The sequence below is a fragment of the Cavia porcellus genome, unplaced genomic scaffold (genome assembly GCF_034190915.1).
Source record: "Cavia porcellus strain 051 isolate PalLab524CR breed Dunkin Hartley unplaced genomic scaffold, mCavPor4.1 scaffold_1, whole genome shotgun sequence".
Taxonomy (NCBI): domain Eukaryota; kingdom Metazoa; phylum Chordata; class Mammalia; order Rodentia; family Caviidae; genus Cavia; species Cavia porcellus.
In genome coordinates this window covers 183755796-183776309 of record NW_026947484.1, presented here as the reverse complement: position 1 = coordinate 183776309, position 20514 = coordinate 183755796, and the positions used below count along the sequence as shown (strand labels likewise).

General features: G+C 37.6%; 1 protein-coding gene and 1 long non-coding RNA gene across 7 annotated transcripts in view; one reads left to right on the top strand and one right to left on the bottom strand.

Annotated features, from left to right (window-relative positions):
• The window catches only part of LOC134470415 (uncharacterized), an 85090-nt gene extending 76584 nt beyond the window's left edge, over positions 1-8506 (bottom strand). For both annotated transcript variants that reach the window (XR_010039258.1, XR_010039259.1), the window contains exon 1: positions 8015-8506. This is a non-coding gene — a long non-coding RNA (uncharacterized LOC134470415). The remainder of the gene's footprint in view (positions 1-8014) is intronic.
• Positions 8507-8775: 269 nt separating this feature from the next.
• Positions 8776-20514, top strand: part of Smc2 (structural maintenance of chromosomes 2) — a 49053-nt gene continuing 37314 nt past the window's right edge. Inside the window, exons 1-9 of one of the 5 annotated variants that reach the window (XM_023565534.2) lie at positions 8776-8899; positions 9763-9963; positions 10586-10735; positions 11504-11626; positions 13041-13079; positions 14763-14873; positions 15340-15384; positions 16971-17204; positions 17374-17523. In XM_023565534.2, coding sequence (XP_023421302.2) covers positions 9796-9963; positions 10586-10735; positions 11504-11626; positions 13041-13079; positions 14763-14873; positions 15340-15384; positions 16971-17204; positions 17374-17523 — 1020 coding nt within the window. In that variant the 5' untranslated portion in view covers positions 8776-8899; positions 9763-9795. Of the gene's footprint in view, positions 8905-9071; positions 9559-9731; positions 9964-10585; positions 10736-11503; positions 11627-13040; positions 13080-14762; positions 14874-15339; positions 15385-15449; positions 15470-16970; positions 17205-17373; positions 17524-20514 lie in introns of those variants that run through there. The other 4 variants (XM_063224425.1, XM_063224423.1, XM_063224427.1 and 1 more) reach the window with 4 other exon arrangements.

Genomic DNA, 20514 nt, shown 5'->3' with positions numbered 1-20514 from the left:
TCCATGGGCCATGCTTCAAATGCAGCAGAAGGACATTGGGTAAGAGAGCACCCCATCCTGGGGTTCCTTTGGGGCCTTACCCCAGGGCTACTGGACTGTCCTAGCCACCAGCAAGTGCGTAAGCCATCCTAACCTCTAGCCCTCACAGGAAATGCCAACACTGCCAGATTCAGTGCTAACAGATCTGCTTGGACTTGCTGCTGAAGACTGATCCAGCTGGGGTCTACAGCCCCCATTTAGGTGTCCTTCTCAGAGTCCCAAGTCCCACTAGAGATCTCAGGTAAGACATTCTCTATACTTGTGAACATAGAGGCCATGTATAGGGTTCTTCCTGAGTTTTCAGGCCACTATATTAAGTCCTCAGTCTCTATAGGGGGTATTGTCAGCTAACCTATTCAGCCTTTACAGACAGGGTCTATTTCATGCAGGTTCCAGACTTGCTTCTTCTCTGGTCAATCCCATAGTTTGAGATACCTCCAATCCCACCTGTGCTGCCCATGCCATGCCTATTTTAATTCATCTCAGGGATCCTTCAATTTCTCCTTGTGTTCCCCAAATATCCCATAGCTTCCAAACTAAATGTAAATCAGGGACTTAAACCTATAATTAAGCAACTTTAGACAGTGGTTTTCTTAAACCTACCCATTCACCCTATAATATTCCTATTCTACTGGTACTCAAGCTGGATAGGTCTTACCCTCTAGTACAAGACCTTAGGATTCTCAATAGTGCTAGTACCGCAATCCACCCAAACTCTTATACCAAGCTCTCTCACATCCCTCCCTCCACCACTCACTTTACAGTCCTAAATCTCAAAAATGCTTTTCTACTTCTTTGTGTTTATGCATACTGACCCAGACACTCTGAGGTCTCAACATCTTACGCCTGTTATCTCTAATAAAACCTCTCCTCAGGGATATATAGCAGCCCCTTCCTTTCCTATTCACCAATTTCTCAGATACAACCCTAGTCAAGACTGACAGATAAATTTTATCTTCTCACCTTTTTTTGTACTTTTTCAGGATAAATAAAAGCCTTTCCCACAACCAGGGAAACTGCTGATATACTTACTGAAGTCCTGTTACAGCAAATCATCACAAGGACTACAACCAAGGTGGAGCAGTCCATACCTGGTCTTTTTGGCAACCTCAACAGTGGTCAAAGTTGCTAGATTTCCATCCTGGTTTCACATCACTCAGGCTAAGTGGTGCCCTCCCAGCCCTAAATCTGATCATTCTGAGTGGTCATCTCATCTTCTGTCATCTACCCATCTTCGTTTCATGACGGCCCCACAGCCACAACTCTCAGGCTAAGGCATGTTTTTTTTTTTTTTTTTATCCAATTTGGTTCCTAATTTCTTACATTCTATTAATCATCATTTTTATAGCAGGACTCTCAACAGTCTTTCCTAAAGACTCCCACATCATGCGTACCAGAGACAAGTCTTACCTACCTACCCTGTTAACTTTTACCCTTTTAGATGGGGGAATAATCACGTCTCATAACTTCACTCCTCCTAACCCCACGCTTACTTTTCAGAATTCTACCTCACCATGGCAATGATTCTACCTCAGCATGGTCCTGATAAAACGACATATCTAAATCAAAGGCATCTTTCCTTCTACCTCATCTGGGTCCTTAAATATGATAGTGCCATGCCTCCTCATAACACCCTGTCTCTTTGTTTTTCCAGTCTAATGTGTGGGAATTCACCAGTCATAAAGTTGTTCTGGTTAAAACACCTGGCACCAGCTTTTACATGGGCATCAACTGTCATCCTGTCGACCTTTCTAAACCCTAGTAGAGCACCCCCTTTCAGCAGGGAACAGTACAAGAAAGAAAAGCTTCGCCCTTCTTCCTAATAATAAAAAGATGGGAATGAAAGAATTTTGCCCTAAATGAGACGCTGTAGTGGGAGGCACTGGGAGGTGAAAGGTCATCTTCCTTGTCCCTAAGCAATTTACCTGTGGTGTGAAATAAGTTCCAATGGGCTAAGAGGTGAAAGGTCATCTTCCTTGTCCCTAAGCAATTTACCTGTGGTGTGAAATAAGTTCCAATGGGCTAAGAGGTGAAAGGTCATCTTCCTTGTCCCTAAGCAATTTACCTGTGGTGTGAAATAAGTTCCAATGGGCTAACTGTGCATCAGTAATGCCCCTTAGGCTCCACCCCAAACTTAAGCTATGTGTATCCCCTCACATCACGTGTCCGGCAGAGAGAAAGCCAGACAGAGGTCATGGAGTCTCTCTCCACATTCTTAAAACAAAGGCCATTTTTATTTCATATTTCTTATCTTTTTTGCTGTCTCGAAAATTGTATCACCTAGCTGTTATAACTTCAAACATTACGCTTTAAAATCAATAAACTAAGAACTGATATCCACTATAATATGAGCTATAATATACAGTGAAAATTTCTGAGATGCTATTCATTGACACTGTAATGAAATAAATGCTTGTTGAATGAATGGGTGAACTCTAGCTCCAGCTCCGGTCTGTTCAAATCTAGCTCCAAGATCAAAATTCTTCATTCTAAAGTGGAGATAATAGTAAGAAAATTTATTTCATGAAGGTACTTAGGAAAGTGAAACTTGGGTCAGCCTAAATATATTAATATTTTAAGCAATAAAATCATTACTACTTATAAAAAAATCTTACATAAAATAACACTAAATATGAAATAAACATTAAACTCTTGAAGAGCAATGGTAAGGAAAAGTTTAGAAAATGCAAAAATTTTTCCTCTTAAGATGTGAAGAATCAAATTTTTAGATGCAAAATGTAGTTGCTTTTATAAAATCATCTAACAAGATACTCAAGTTTATACAAATAAAGAGAAATAGTTCTTTGTTGCAACAGAAATATTTTAGACATGTAGAGAAAATAATTAAAATTGTTTGTTTTATATTATAACATTGACCTTAATATAAGCAGTTGTAGCTTACTGCATTATTCAAGAAAAAGTTTTCTTTTGTTTCCTATGTATGTATCCAGACTACACTATGTCTGTATACTATTGCTTGTCTTTATGTATAGAAAATATTTATTTTTTCCTAAACAGTTGTTCATGGGAGATTGCAAGAAGATGCCTGAAAATGGCATGGTAGACCTGAAGACCAGATCCTTCTCATCTCTAGATGATACAAAGAGAAATGTATTGGTGTTGCTGAAGCCTCATCTTTTCTGTGAATCTCCCACAAATGCTTGTATTTTTTCAGAAAAAAAGAAAAATCTAAATTCTTTTTTTTTTTTTTTTTGGTACCAGGAATTGAACTCATGACCTTGCACTTGCCAGGCAGGTGCTTATGCCACTGAGCTAAATCCCCAGCCCCAAAAAACTAAATTCTTTAAAAATCCATCAATGCCCCATTATCATATCCTGAACACTTGTGATCCCTATAGCAAAATCACTCCCTTACTGATGGATGTGGAGAATGAAGTATAGGAAGAGTGAAAACCAGCTTCTTTACACTGAGCTACATCCTCAGTCTTTTTTTTTTTTTTTTTGAGATGGTCTCATGAGGTTGTCTGGGCTGATCTCAAATCCCTCTGCTATAGCCACCCAGAGTACTGAGATCACAGGTGTGTGTCACCATGCCCAGCTTTCACTGGAAGTTTTTATCAAGGGTTCATGCGGAAGGAATGAGATAGGAGACTAGGCTGGGGAAGTGGCTGTGACCTGTTAACTACAAGATCCAGGACTCAAAACAGTTCCCAAAGTCCTGCAGTTGAACTTGTAAGAACTCCAGCAGGATTTTAATAGACTGTCCAAGACCTGATATCAGCCTGAGACACAAGCTGCCAACGCCACATCTTAGGACGCATATGCGTATGTTTTGGGGGTTTCTTCAAGAGTTGGACAGCATTAAAGGAGAGGGGAACCATCAATAAGCACTTGATAGCATAACTTTCCACGACAGCCCATGCTGTTTCCCAGGTGCAGTGTGTACTTTTATCTGGCTCTGACTCTCTTTTTCTATTTACTCAGCCTAAGTTCACCCTGCAGAGCCAGGCTGTCTTCCACTCTTTACTTCTATTTTCTTGAATAAATTTCATTATGGCTTTTTCATTTGCTTCTTTCAAAACTTTATGCAAGATGAGAAAAATCTAGAATCCAACCCCAGAAGAGGCAAGCAATCCCAAACCCAGTAATGTTTAGCTGATGAGACACTTTTTAGAAGCGAGCTAGCTGATAACTGAAAGAGATATTATTTCTTGATAGACAATATTACATTTATTAGACTTTTAGAGAAGGTACAGTCTGGCAGTTAGTAAGTCTTGCTGAAGCAAGAAATGCCAGTTATGAAGGCACCGGCCTGTGAACTCGGCACTCAGAAAGTTGAGATAGGAAGATTGCTGTAAATTTGAGGTATTCCTTGGCTACAAAGTGAGTTCAAGAGCAGCTGCCCAGCACTTGGGAGGCTGAGGCAGGAGGATCACTGTGAGTTTGAGGCCATCCTGGACTGAATAGCAAGACGTTATCTCAGAAACAAAGAAACAAACCAGTCTGGATGGATAAATAAATAGTGAAGTAGGAAACAAGGTAAGAATGTGAAATATTTGTAACTATGGATGGAGAGAGACAGAGAGACAGAGACAGAGAGAGAGATGTTATTTGCAGGAGCAGATCTTGTGGGGAAAAAATTCTAAGCAAGTCTCTTTGGATCTAGTTGGAACCCAGTTAGGTAATAAAACAAAACCAATTGAGATGCTCCTAGTGGCATAAACCAGCAATGGCAAGTGAGGCTGGATTCCAGTCCATGAGTCCAGCCTGGGCAATTTAGTGATTTAGTAAGATGCTGCCTAAAAAAGTGTGGGGGTGGGGGGAGGCGGAACTGGCAATGTTGCTCAGGGTGAAGATCCCGATTTTCAATTCCTAGTAACACACAAAAGAAGGTGGGGGAGAAAGGGAGGGAGAGAATGAGAAAAGAGGAACAAAGGAAGGAAAGAAGGAAGAAAGGAGAGAGGAGGGAGGGAGAGAGGGAGGGACACCAACCAACTGGAACAGAATCAAGCATAAGTATATGAATTTTAAATAAAAATTAAGGAACCACCACGACAGAGAGAACAGTGAAATGAGAAAATAACACTTGGGAAAGAGGAGACAACAATCATCTCCATAAAAAGGAAAGGTGTGTGACAAAGTACAGATGAAAGGGGAAACTTGGCTATGCATCAAGAATGATTTATGAATAGTACATGAAAATATTTTCTTAATATTCTCTTGACTTTTAGGAAAAGCTACTTTGAATTGAGAGTGTGAGAACTAGCAGGCAAGGCTCCACAGGAGCAAGACAAAGATCACTGGTGTTCACGAAAGAAAATGAGAAAAAAGCCTCCAATATCAGATACTATTTGTTTTGTTTTGCCTTGTTTAGTTTTGTTTGTTGCTGGCAACTGAATACAGAAATAAGCAGAGGTTTTTTCACTAAGCTACACCTCCAGCCTCCTAATAGCTAGTTTTTAATGTCCAAGCACAAGGCCTTGAGCTTTGCTGAAGCAGAAAACTTCTAGGTAAAGCCTAGAGCATTGAAGAATTGCCAGTCACTGGAACTGGAGCAACACGATGTCCCAGCCTAGGGATGAGGCAAGAAAATTTGTTCTTTCCTTGAGGCTTTGAGTAGGGGACACTTCCTAACAGTACCTGTGAGGAAACAAAATTGTCTGAATTTACAATATTCACATCATTCAGGAACTCCAAACCAGAGAAATTATTATTTAAAAATATTCTAAGATCTTTAAGAGGCAAAGAATTCTGAGCAACATTTAATTGCTCTAAAGAGATACAACTCAGGGCATCAGACTGACATAAGCAAACAGTCTCACAAGGAAGAATAACATAGGAGGAAATAAATCACTATGAGCAAAAGTTAGCAGACCTTGTGAACAAGAGTTAGACATTCAGAAGATAGACATAGCAGAACTATCTGTAAAAGAAGGTAAAATAAAGGTATTCAGTTTGATTAAAGAAGAAAAAAACAGAAATGATGATAGAAGAAATGATAGCATTCACAAGAGGACATAGTTTTAAAAACAATATTGTCATTGAAATTAAAATGAATGGGTCTAAACAGACCCCACAGGAGAGTGAATATATTTACTGCCCTTTCTATCAAATTGTGCTTACGTGTGCTTCTTCCCAAATTTGTAACACATTATTCATGGTGAACCATAGTTTAAATACTATGGTATTAGAAATAAAATACTCAAAATATGTATTGCCTTTCAGTTGTTTAAGAATATGAACTTCCCTTTGAACCCCAAAATTCTCTCGACAAAATACATCTTCCCTTTGTTATTTCTACAAATCTTTTAATCTTTTCTTATATCCTAAATTTCAGGGGGATAGGCTCCACTCCCTGTGAAAGTTATTTTAGCACTCTAAAATTGAAAAAATACAATCAGAGCAAGAGGGGTGCCTCTTAATCCCCTGGACAGTGGAAGACCAAATATTTCTCCTAGCTCCTGTTCTGTAGCTTTTTCTGTGTCCATGCTGATGGGGCTATCTCCTCCACAGGGACTAAGACCCTATGAACTCAACAGATCTCTCCATGGATAATCACTGTCTGCCAGTGTTGACAGTTCTAAAAAAATTTGCTCCACAGTGATGAGACAAGACCAGAACTCTATTTCTATTACGTCTACTCTACAACTTAGTTTCCAGCCTTCATCTCTGCAAGTTATCCTTGGCTTTGTGCTTTGGTGCTGTTTGCTAACCTTTACTAACCTCTTCCTCACAGCAGGAAGAGTCTAAGTCTGCCATCAGTGATTTCCTCAAGTCCCTCAGTACTATATTTTGCAGAAATTCCTAGTATGTGTGGCAAATGCTAACATGAAAACTGATAAACAGCCCCACTTCAATAAATAATTGGGAAGAGTTAAGTGCATATAGTCTTAAAACATTCCAAAGTCCTTATCCAACAAAGGTGTATTTGCATAAGTTTTCATCCATTTCACTTAAAGATGTCAACTTAGATACTAATCTACTAAAGTGGCTATCAAAACTATCTTTCTGCTTATATTTTTATCCCAAAGAACAGTTAATAAAATTTGAAAACTCCACATTAACATTTGTTGACAAATTAAAATCTGTTCATGTGATGGAAAGAAAGGGCAAAGCTGAAAGTGAACGTAAGACTCAATGAAGCCAAATGAATGAAAAGCTGTGGAATGTAGGGCATACAAGAATCAAGATAGATAAAAAATATCTACCTAATTAAGGTTCGTTTATTATTCATGGGCATTTACACAGAACAAAGAGAGTGGTATATCTGAGTAAATCAATGAATTCTTAAACAAGCAAAAAACTCATTAAGTGTATTTTACTCTCTTGAAAGATAATTTCAAAATACATGCTAGTTCTTGGTAAATTAAGACTGGTTCACTCAGATTACTACAAAATTAGGGTAGGGCTGAGAAAGGAACCTTAAAAAATATACACCCACTGCTACAGTTTAAGTGTGTCCCCTCTAAATTCAGATTTTGAAATCCTACCCCTCATGGTACCGGTATTAGTAGATGACCAGTGGGATGAGTTAATCTTTATGAAGTAGGTGGAAGCGCCTCTGCCCTCCCTACCAGTGAGGACCCAGCTAGAAGGTGCCATCTCCAACCAAGAAAGCTACCCTCACCAGACAGACTCCATTAGCATCTTGTTTTTGGATGCCTGACTCTACAACTGTGGGAAACAGATTCTTATTGCTCTTTAGCTATCTAGTTCATAGTAATTTGTCATGGCAGCTCAAAAGCACTAAAACATCTAAAATTGTACAATGGTTTCATGTTTTTTCTTCCTCACCTAAAGCTAATCCCTTCCTTAACTCATAAAGATCAATGTGCTTCAAACGTGAATAAACTTGATTATTTTAAAGGAAAGAACAATACTCACTGACAACAGACTCAGTTCTTAGTACTACAGGATTCTGTATACCAAGCATATTATGTACTTAAAAACTCTTGCGCTGGAGTTTTATTGAAAACAAGGTTTTCCTCCTTTATCTGTGATTTAGTTTACTCACCTGTAAAATAAGAACAGTATCAGAGACTTCACAAGATTGGTGATGAGGAGTGCCAAAAGCTTATAGCTGTATATACAGTCAGCTGTGGTAATGGGCTTACTGAAAAATTTGCTGAAATTTTAGGTCTTCAATTGCTTCTACATAGTTTTTCAGAGTAAGCTGGATAACTGTCTTGCACCTAAACCCTGCTCTACACAAACTTTTTCCGGGCTGAGTACAGCTCTAAGAAGCCAAATTCTGTTATCTTCTCTGCATATGAAAAGGCTGGTTGGTCAGAAATCCCAAAAGGCCACACCTTCCTAGCCCAACAAAACATAGCTTGCACTTTTCAGGAATCTGAGCGGTGCAAGAAGATACACAACTTCTATAACAGAATGTAAACACTAATGGAGACACTCGATGAGACACAAGCTGTACCTCGGCAGAGAGCTGGGGACAGCCCCGCCCGGCGCTTGAGGGGCGGAGCCAGCCAAGCCGGAATGAACCCGTGGCTGAGCGGGGCGCAAGGAGCGGGGGAGATAGGCGGGATGAAGTGCGAGGCCCCGCGGCAGAGGAGCGGAGCTGCCCAGAGAATGCCGGACGCTGATGGCAACATGTATTGCTTTTTTATTCAGCCCCCACGCTTTCTTCGTTGTAGCCTGGGGTCTGCTGCTGTAGAGATTCTCTTTCTTATCGCCCTGTCATTTTGATCCTTCGATTGGATACAAAAAAACAAAATCGAAAATCAGGCAGATACTAGGCACCAACACAGGAAATATGTTGCGGAGGCGGGGTCCTTCGCTCGCGCCGAAATTCAAAGGAATAAATTGTTCCGCGCAGGTCTGGGGACTGGGGCTGGTGTTGTGTCCGCTATGATCAAGTTGGCCTCGTAACCCCCTAAGCTAAGTAAGGTTGGCTTTCTCCCCGCCTCTGGGACGGAGAGAAGCTTTCTAGGTGCCCCAGGCACAGGCTGTCTGCGCAGCACAGAGCCGGCTGAGTCCAGGCAGCGGGTTAGGCCCGGCCTAATTGGGTCGGCGGGAGGTGGGAAGGGCGGGAGGCGGCATGTAGCTAGGAAGGGCTTAAGTGTTCATTAGGGATAGAGATTAGTACTTCTCTGGTCTTGCAGTGAGGCGAGGCGGTATAGAGTGAAATACAATGGAAGGGAATCAAAGGTCTGTGCACAAGCTAGTGGTTGGAAAATAAGAGAGTCATCTTTGAAAGTAAAGCGGTTATTTGAGATACAACAAAGATCCCACAGGAACGTATAATGGCTTGGAGAGACATGTCAACCTTAAGTGTCATGGAAAGGGAGTGAAAGGTCCAGTGAGGGAATGAGTGGTCAAGAAGGACCTCTAACATAAGCAGGTCTTAAGAAGCATCTGAGTGAGATTTGCGCAAAGAATTAAGTACGGTAGCATTAAGGAGCCACGCCAATAGTAGAAGAGCACTGGGCAAAAAGAGGGTAATAGGGACAGTAATTAGTTGTCTTTGGTGCGATAGCCAGAATATGCTAAAAGTGGAAGACAAGACTGCAAGAAACAGGTGCAAGACATAAAGACTTTCCAGTTAAGTGGTTAAACTTCTAGATGGTGGTTAGCTGTTATATGTTTTTAAGTATGAGGGGGCCAAACTTTAACTTGGAGAACATAATTGGGCAAGTGTCTTTGTCTGTTGTCCTGCCATTCCTGTTTTAGTGTAAATGCTCAGTATAATTCTATGTTTACATTTTATTTTGTAGAGACTTAGTTTGTGGTTTGTTTGATTTCCAGCGGAGATTTATTGGCCCAACATAGTATCAGAAAATGTATATTAAGTCGATCATTCTTGAGGGATTCAAGTCCTATGCTCAGAGGACTGAAGTGAATGGTTTTGACCCCCTCTTCAACGCTATTACTGGTTTAAATGGTAGTGGAAAATCCAACATACTGGACTCCATCTGCTTTTTGCTGGGCATCTCCAACCTATCTCAGGTAAAGTGTAAGCTTTCTGATTTGTATGAATCTAACTTTGGCAAGTGAATCCTGACTAAACAGTGGAGAATATTGCTGATATTCTCTTCATTTACATATCTGTACTTTTATATGAATTATTTTATACCTTAACACAGTCCTTTAAAGAACGATTTATTATTCCATTTGTTAGATGAGGAAGTGGAAACTTAAAAGGGTTGCCTAAGATCTATCCTATTAAGATGTTTGGAAGTAACACCCAGACTAGGAGATTGTGGTTTTAAGGCAGTCTCATTTCACAGTGGATACCATCTTTTTATTCCCCACCTGTAGGGTAACTGCGCCTTTTTAGCATATACTAATGGCTTGGATGGCTAGTAAAATTCATAGGCACTGTCTTCTTTTAAATTTGCAACTTAACTTTTGTAAAAAATTAATAGAAAACAATTCAGAGTTGGAAGGGTACTGTGAAGAAAGGCACCCATGGAAGTCTTCCTGTTGTTCTTGCTATCTTTGCCAGTGAATATGATCATTCTCATCTACTCGGTGATTGCTAAATGAATGGGTTTTCCACAGCAAGAAACCCAATTTTGATGCTCCCTTGTACAATATGAGTTTTTATGATTAATAAACTTCATTTTAGGTTCGGGCTTCTAATCTACAAGATTTAGTTTACAAAAATGGGCAAGCTGGAATTACCAAAGCCTCTGTATCCATCACCTTTGATAATTCTGACAAAAAGCAAAGCCCTTTGGGATTCGAAGTTCATGATGAAATCACAGTAACAAGGCAGGTGAGTAGCTCTTAAATATTTATGTACCCTAAGAACTTTTAAAGGCTGATGTTATCTGGCATTATGGCTTTGCAAAGAAGTGTGGGAGACAGTTTATGAGCAAAATTGATGCATCAAATATTAACTAGAATCCTTAAAAATGTTGTACATAGTCATGCACCGCAGAATTATGTTTCATGATAAAGAGCATTCATGACATTGGTCTCATACGATTATATCATCAAGTGATGTTACAACTGCCTAGGTTTGTGTAAGTAGACTTAATGTTTACACAGTGCTGAAATCAATTAACAGTGCAGTTCTCAAGCATGTGGCACCTGTCATTAAGTGACTTATGAATGTATTAAAATTTTGATAATTAAATTTCCAACATTAACTAAAGACTGAATGAAATGTGTAACGTCTTCCATCCATTGTAAGCACTCAACTGTGTTTGAATCTTGAACCATACTTGCATCTTCTCTGGCTGTGCTTGAACATATGAGTTATCTGAGACCTTACTGTCATCTAAGATAACCATTCTATTTTGGGAAAGATGCTATTAAGGATAGAAAACTTATGTGTGATTATGTAACTAGTTAGCAAAAGTGCCTAAGTTAGAAACTAGTTGTCCTGACTCAAATTAATAATCATTTTGACCACAGCACACTTCTTCCACTGCCTGCCCTGGATTAGTTTTGATTATGGTGAATTGGACTGAACAAATAAGAGCAAGGTAGCATATTTTATAATTTATCGTTTATATTTTTTAAAATGCTTCCTCTTTAGGTGGTTATTGGTGGCAGAAATAAATATTTAATCAATGGAGTAAATGCAAATAACACCAGAGTACAGGATCTCTTCTGTTCTGTTGGCCTGAATGTTAACAACCCTCATTTCCTCATCATGCAGGTATTTTGGTTGAATTTTCTCTATGTCCTTCATAATGGTTTTATTATATTCTTAAGTTATTGCAATAGGATGAGTGCTCTTTAGTCTGTTTCTTATTTACATTTTTTTTACTTTTATTTTCAGTTTTAAAAGTTTTACCTATTATTATGCTGTGCCTGGGCACCTCTTAAGAAATACTATTTATAAAAATGTGTCAATAAATTAATTTAAATTATTGAGTTAAGAGCTGGGGATATAGGTCAGTGGCACAGTATCTGCCTGGCAAGCCCAAAGTCCTAAGTTTGATTGCTAGTACCAAACAAATAATTGAGTTAAAACATTTTAAGATTTTAAACATAAAAATCTGAATAATTTTTTTCTTTAGAGATGTAGGCAAATGAAAAGTAAAGACTGATATTATCTTGAATTTATTACTTCCCTTGATTCATGCAGCTGTCCTTTGAGAGAATCACAGCAGGGTCAGAGGTGGGATGCGCCTAGGACCATGTGTTTGTCTGGTCTTTGTTGGTATAACAAAATCAGACTTGCTAATTTTAGAAAATAGAGATTGTTTGGCTCATGGTTCCGGAGGATTCGAAGTCCTTGAGCGTGGGTTAAGCATCTGATGATACCTATGTCATCCTGGGGTGTGGCACAAGGTTGAAGGACTGTGGAAGTAAGCAGTGCCAACGGCTCCTTAAACACTACCCCACTCCTGCCATCATGAATGACCTTGTGACTATAGAGCACTCTGACCTAATCACCACTTACTAGGTTCTGCCTCCCAGCACTTGAATTGGGCATTTCCAAGATGTGAACTTTGAGTAGTCCATTCAAATTACACCAGTAAAAGTATGTCCCCATTTGAAAGCTGGAGATTTCTTCAAATGAATCTATATCCCAATTAATACAATTCTCTGAGATTTGGGTGTTTTATTTTGTGTGATTTGATAGTGAATGAATTCAGACTATTTTTGGCATTGTAGTAAAATATTCCATCTGAAGTTTAGAAATTTGTCATCTATTTTGTGAAGTTATCTTGAAGGTCTATAAAAAATTGGGAAGCATTCACTATGCTAAAATTTATGTACACACTTGTTCTAGAAGTAAATGTTTCAATGTTTCTAATATTAGGTGATCTGAGTTAACTTTGTTTCATTCAGAAAGTTATTTTATTTATAGCATGTAATAATTAAAGTAATTGATATAACTGGTAATTAGGAAAGTGAACAGCAAAGTTTCAAAATTCTGAAACTGTAAAGTACCTTAGGTTACAAATTTAATAGAAGTAACATCCTTTCATGTGTATAGGAAAAAGACCTTCTGGAAGATTAGTGTATTGACACATAACAGCTGAATAGATTACACTGAATGCCTTTAGATCATATTTTATGTAATTTGCTATCATCATGTAAGTTTTCTATTTTATTTTTAGGGTCGAATTACAAAAGTACTGAATATGAAGCCTCCAGAGGTAAAGAATGGTATTTATGAGTCAAAAGTACTAATTGTTGATTTTATTTAAACCTACTAAAGAATTAAAAATACTACTTGCATTAAAATTCTTGGAAACATTATGTAAGAATGTCAATAAAAAGTGTAGGTTAGCACTGTGGTAGTATTCAGATTTTGACTCTGTAAAGCAGCCCTTAACTGGTATGCATGTCGGGATTAATTTCTACAGAAAACATGACAGGAAAAGATTTTTGTGAAATTAGTTTTTGTAGAATAGATTATTAATGTACTTAGTTTCTTTTGGAACTATCTTGAAAAGAGTTGTAATGGAGGAATTAATCTTTTTTTGATTTAAAAAAAGATTAAGATAAAAGAGAACATAACAACACAGGTCAGAACAGAATAATTTAAGCAACATAGTGTTTCACCACAAGATAACCCGACATAACAGTAGTTACCATAGTGTCTTTTTCTTTGAAACATTTGAGTATAACCTCGTATACTATAGCATCAAACATATCGAGTCAGTGTAAGAGAATGAAAGTATTACAGGGTATTTAGAACCAACTAACAGAAAACAAACAATAGTTTCTATATTATCTCGTCCATAAAAAATTTTGTTTGTACTATCACATATAGTAAAATCTATTAAGATACAACATGATAAAACCGATGGAGACAGAACAAAAGCTTGATGGGACTTCAAAACAAGCTGATATTAAATCAGCACTAGCTATTATAATGTCTTGTTTTCTTCAGAATAACTGTTCATACTATCACAGACAATAAAGTCAATCTAGAATAAAACCATTCCAGTTAATGAATGAAAACATTATAAGACTTCAAAACAATAAAATGGGGAATCATGATTACCATATACTTTTATGTATTCTTACCATTTCTTACACTAGAGAAACTATTTGGTATTTATACATGTAATTTGATTTATTTCACTTATGAGTATGGTCTCAGGCTGTGCCTATTTATTTATAAATATCTCAATGTGATCGTTCTTTATAGCTGAGTAGTACTCCATTGTATAAAAATACCACAACTTTTTTATCCAGGAAATTGATATTTTTTATATGAACCACAGGCTCTTTAGATGTATTTTTCTATTGAGAGCAGCTACTAGGACTGATGATTGGTATAACCAGTTGTTTGAATTTGGGTCATGCATATTTTCCTTAAATAGCATCTGAGGAGAAAACTGCTAATTTGAAACCTGACAGATATATTGACATCATAGGAAAGCCTCAGAAAGTCCTTTAGAGTCAGGAATTGATGGTGAATAGGAGCATCTAGAAAAGGAGTGTTAGCAGAATTGCCCAATTCTTATAATTATGATTGATTAATATTTTTATTTTTCAAAGAGCTTTTCTCGTATATTTTCTTTAATTTTTGATGAGACATTGGTAATTTGGTTGGAAAAACTGGGGCACAAAGAAAATTTAAGTTACTTGCTCAAGTTTTTATCTCATATGCTGTAGTTCAGAGACTAATGCATGGCTTGCATCAGTTTTGTTAGCTAAATAGCTGAAGCCAGACTTGAGTGAATTTTGTTTCTCTTTTATGGATCTCAGAGTGAGTTATAATTTTGGTAAGATGCTTGGTGAGGACAGTCTATAAATGATATAATTAATGTAAATTGGGATGAGGCACATTTTGTTAGAAATATGACATCCATGCATTTTTATTCTAGATTTTATCCATGATAGAAGAAGCAGCTGGAACCAGGATGTATGAGTATAAAAAAATAGCTGCCCAGAAAACTATAGAAAAAAAAGAAGCAAAACTGAAAGAAATTAAGACGGTAATTAAACTTAATATAAAATAATTTTGGAGAAGGGTGCAGTCTGGGTTTTGAGTTTTTGTTATAAGGAGAAAAAAATTTTTTTCCCTGCAGTTTTCCATATTTTTCACACTACTAGTATTTCTTGTTCTGGTTTTTTGTTCTAGTGATTAAACCCATGCTCTTGCCCCATTCTAGGCATATGCTCTGCCACTGAGCTATATTCCAACCATTTTCATTTACTTATTTTTATTTTGAGACAATTGCTCAAGCTGGTCTTGAACTCATGAGTCTCCTGCCTTAGTCTTCCAAGTAGCTTGTGGTATACCCAGTTTCTTAAAAAATTTTAAAATGGCCAGGGATTTAGCTCAGTGGCACAAGTGCCTGCCTGGCAAGCATGAGGTTGTGAGCTTGAAAAATATTTTTTTTTTAATGATCTAAATGTTTTTAACATAATGAAAATTTTGATTTTTCTTTTATTTTCTAGATACTTGAAGAAGAGATTACTCCAACCATTCAAAAATTAAAAGAGGTATATATGCTTTTTAGGTGAAGACAGCTACTTAGAATTTCTCTCAAAATTGGTGCTGTATCCAAAATCATGCAAATAGGATGAAGTATGTACTATTTCTTGGAGATTTTTCTCTGAGGTGAAACAGGGAATTAAAATTGTTACTCCATGTCTTGGCTTTATTGTTTCAGGGCATATGTATTTTCTGTTCATGATTTTGGAGAATGATCTTCATAATCTGAGAAAATGACGTATCAGATTTTAATTTTTAACCTTTCATTGGAGACAAGTCTGACTTCCCTAGATAATTGAAATTGACTGGAACAACATTTTTTAAAGCTATGGCATTCTTAGTGACCTTCACTGTTAGAGTAGATTACTTCTGTGATAATGGTAACTGTCCTGTCATTGCTCTCAAGGCATTCTATGGGGGAGGATTGAAATAGAAGTAGGTTTTCTCTATAATATTTGCACCCTCGTGTATCATAGAACTTGTCAGTATTTTGGTGAAAAAATATAATTGTGAAGGACTATTTTTATGGATAACCATAAAGGAATTTGTTAAAAGCCCATTAAAATTCGGTACTGTTTAAGGTTATTTTCTGAATCAGTTTAGATGATACTGGAAAACTGAACAATTGTAAATCTTAAATATATCCCCTTTATCTCCATTATTAACTAGAAACATTAGCTCAGACATGTTCAGCTTTGATTTCAGACCTGATTTTGCCTCATTCTTTCTAAATCGAGTATAGGCATTCCTCATTTAACAACTAGTTATGCTCATGTCATTAAATGGATTGGTCACTAAACGAGTAATTGTATATAGTATGTATGTTACAATATGCAGAACAAAGAAATGTTCAAAGGAAACTCCAGGTTGGAGACTTTGCTTTTATTTGGATAACCCTTAAATGGATTACTATGATTATAACAGAACTTAAAACTACAGTATTGTACTGTACAATACAACAGCAAAAGTTATGGTACTGTATAAACGATGTACTGTACTAAAATAAGACATGGAGGCTTAATAAACAAGATATACAGAACTATACCAAAAAAAAAAAAAAAATGGGTCGTAAGTCTGAACAGTGTGCCTTGGTCAGAAGTCCTGTCATTAAAGAGGTCTGTAAATATGGATAGGTGATTTAACCATTGAATTTATTGCTTCATTGAAAAATTAGGTATTTTACTTACTATTTAGTCTGCTTCAGCAGATCCTTAATGTCAGTCACGTTTGCCATCTTTGAGGAAGTGCTTTTGGTGTGCTGAAAGAATGCTAGGCAGGCATCATGGCAATACTGCTACAGTGCTCAGTACGACTAGTTTATGGACCTTGTGTCACGTTTTCCTTGTTAACCCCAACTTCTTCCTAATCATATATATAGAAAAGTTAGTTAACACAGGATTCATTAGATACAGAATACTGTCCAAGAGCCCTATTTCTGATATTAGTTAAAATTTCCTAAAATTAAAATGCCATGATGATTTAAGTCAAAATCTATTGGATATAATGGGAAATCTGATATATGTTGCTATGGTTTGATTCTTTCCACATTTGTTAAAAACTATAATTTGTGGTGTATTTATTATTTGTCTTGCAGGAAAGATCTTCGTATTTGGAGTACCAAAAAGTAATGAGAGAAATAGAACATTTGAGTCGTTTATACATTGCTTATCAGTTTTTGCTGGCTGAAGATACTAAAGAGCGCTCTGCTGAGGAATTAAAAGAAATGCAGGATAAAATTATAAAAGTTAAAGAAGAATTGTCTGAGAATGATAAAAAGATAAAGGCACTTAATCGTGAAATAGAAGAATTGGAAAAACAGAAAGATAAGGTCAGAACACATAAGAACAGATAATATGCTGTCATTGGGCTTTTTCATATTGACTTGTTAGTGTAAGATGATAGCTTTAAAAATTGCTGTTTCATGTAAATCATAGAAGAACATTATGACATGAGTGGATTTTCAGTAATTTAATCGAATTATGCACACTTCATTATAGGAAATTGGAGGCGTACTCCGGTCTTTAGAAGATGCTCTTGCAGAGGTACAGCGAGTTCATACTAAATCTCAAAGTGCATTTGACCTCAAGAAGAAAAATCTGACAAGTGAAGAAAACAAACGCCAAGAGCTGGAAAAAAATATGCTTGAGGTAAGTAAATAAGCTTAATTTCCACTAATGTACAGTTGTCCATTCCATTACTATTTAGTAGGTACCTACTGTGGACCAAGTTCAGTTGTCTGGATTGGTTATACAGTATGGAAAACATGGTCCAAAGCCCCTGCCATGTGGGTCCACTTGGGAAATGATAGAATAACTAAAATACAGGACATGTTAGACAGTGATAACTGATGCAGAGGGAAAGGAGATAGTTTAGAATTTAAACTGGTTAATTACTCTTAGCTAAGGTACAGACTAGAACAAGTTAGAATAGGAAAAACAGGTACAATATGAACATGATCAACTTGAGATACTGATTAGATATTTTGAGAGCGATTCTCGTTAGGTAGCTCATTGTTTGAATATTAAATCCAGTCTAAAAATATACAGATCTGGGGTTAATCAGTGTACAGTTTAAATTCATGAGACTGGATAAAATATCAGGTATGAGTATAAAGAGTTGTAAAGTTGGAGTGCTGGGGTAATTCAGCATGTGAAAGTTAGGGGACATGAAGAATGAGCAAGGGGATGAAGAGAACGTGAGGAGAATCATGTGAGTGTGTACATATGTCAAGAAGTTTTATGAAAATTAAAGGGTAAAGGAACTAACTGAAGGGTGCAGAAGTAGGATTTTTTGCACTTGGTTTTACACATCGTAAAGAACATACAGTATTGATGGAAAAAACCTAGTAGGAAACCAGCATTTATGATTCAGAAGAGAGAGATGGATGCATTGTTGAATAAGGTCTCTCAGTAAGTCAGAGTAGGATAGGCACTGGGGTGCAGTTTCAGGAGACAGCCTTTGCAGAGAGGAGAAACAGGTCAGCCTTAGTAACAGAAGAGTCAAGTGTGTAATCTCATGTACAGGGAGGTGAGGAGGTGTGGAGTAGAGTTCATGGACATTCTCTTGAGAGTAATTCCATTGTCCCAGTGAAATATATATCTGCCTTTTTATTAGAAAATTAACTCCCTGAAAATAAAGTATTTCTTTATACTGTCCTGTTAGATATTATTGCACAGACATAGCTGTCAGTTTAAGCATAGTGAGAATTTAGGCAGCTTCAAAGTACAGTGAATGTTTGTTGCTTGCACTCAGTTTATCATTTCCGGTTTAATCAGGTTTTAAAGCTTTAAACGTGTGCACCTGCTTTGGTTTTGGCTAATTTTTCCTTAAACCTGCCAGGTCCTTAAGCTTCACACAGGGCCACTGATTGCTCTTTTTTGGTCTCCTTTTCTGCATCCTGTTATTTTTCTTGATCTCTGAATGTGAGCATGCCTCAGGCTAGCACACAGATTTTTTTTCTCTTTACACTTGCTTCTTAGGCGTTTCATCTAGCCCTGTGGCTCTAAATACTGTCAGCCTTACATGTTGATGCCTTCCAAATCTGAACTAGGTTTAACTCTTTCCCTGAACTATGCAAAACAGATTTCTTGTGTATTGGTTATTGACTGGTCTGAGTCCAGTTAAAAAAACATAAAATATTATGTAGATTTATTACATATAGCTTCAGCAGAAGTTAACAGAAGTCTTCAGTTTATTGTGAGCTGGTTTCACCAAGGCTAAGAAAACCTTCCTTGAAACAGGTAGGATTTCATCTGCATATCAGTGACAGCTGAGGACCTCAGAAAGCAGGGTGGTCTGAGATTTATGCCCTAAGGCAGTGGTGACAAACCTTACAGTGGGCTTTTTGTATCATTGAAAGCACTGAAAGGTTGATAGCTGGCACTTAAGGTGATATAAGGTGCCAGACTGAAGAATCAAAGGACGTCTTGTCTCTGGAAAGGACTGGAACTAGAGTCCTGGCCGAGGCAGCCAGTCCCTCCCTCACTCAGGATACTCTATGGCCAGCACATTCTATGGCTGATCTTGAGAACTACCAGCCCTAAAAGGAGCAGTTGGGTCATTCCATGATCACCCAAGAAAACTGTCCTGGGATCCAGGCCCTGTCCCAGACATACCCTTTAACAAAGCTTAATCTATTTGCTATGCTCATGGATCCTTCAAATCCAGAGCAGAAGGAAGTTCATCTTTTTATTTTGATGTTACACCTGGATTGACACATAACATAATATTGTAGAACTAAAGTCAGGATGGGGACTGTTACCACAAGGTGTTTAGGCCTACGATTTAGCTCAGATCCAAGGATCCAAGTACAAACTGTTAAAGTGTTCAAAGAAGGATCCTATAGGTAACCTGACTCTGCAGGAGGTGAGCTTCTAGGTCCCATTTCCCTTTGTTTCTCCAGTACCTAGGCTGGTTATGCAGGTTCAGCGGATTTCAACATTCACACAGACACTTTCCAGATGGGCTCACCAAGTTTAGAGCAATTATGCTGTTGCAAAAACTTTCTTTTTTTGAGAGTATAGTGATAGCTGGATGGCCATGGTAGTGGCATGTGTGAAAGCAGTACCTGGCCATGTCAAGGGCAGGTTTCTCACACTTACTGACTGCAATGTGTGTTTCTCAGGATCTCGTAAGTGAATCACTTAACATCTCCTAGTAGGTCCTGGGTAAGCCTGGTGTAGGTATAAGCTGCTGAGCCAATGGTGTGTCACACTCCTAACAGTGATGATTAGTGGCACCTCCAGGATTCCCACAGTGTATTATCTCACCATCTACCAGCTTTTCAGACATGACATTGCCCATTTTGTATTTGAGTTAAGCCTGTACTGTCCATAGAAAAAGGTAAAGCTTTTGGATATATGTAGTACCTTTTTCTTCATTGTATCGCTCACTGCCCTGGTGTGGAAGTATTGGCATTTGCTAGTTAAGTCTCATTAATGGCATAACTGCATAAGCTCACTTTCTCAGGTACAAATTTGTTTATGAAGACCCTATTTTCATTATTACTCCTGGGATGCTTTCCATCTGTGTAGTGGATGGGACATGATGCCTCAGAGTACCTTTAAGATTCTTAAGGTTTCATAAGTTTTGCTTGTGACATTTTGCCATAAGCAAGTAACACCGAGCACGTACTTTGA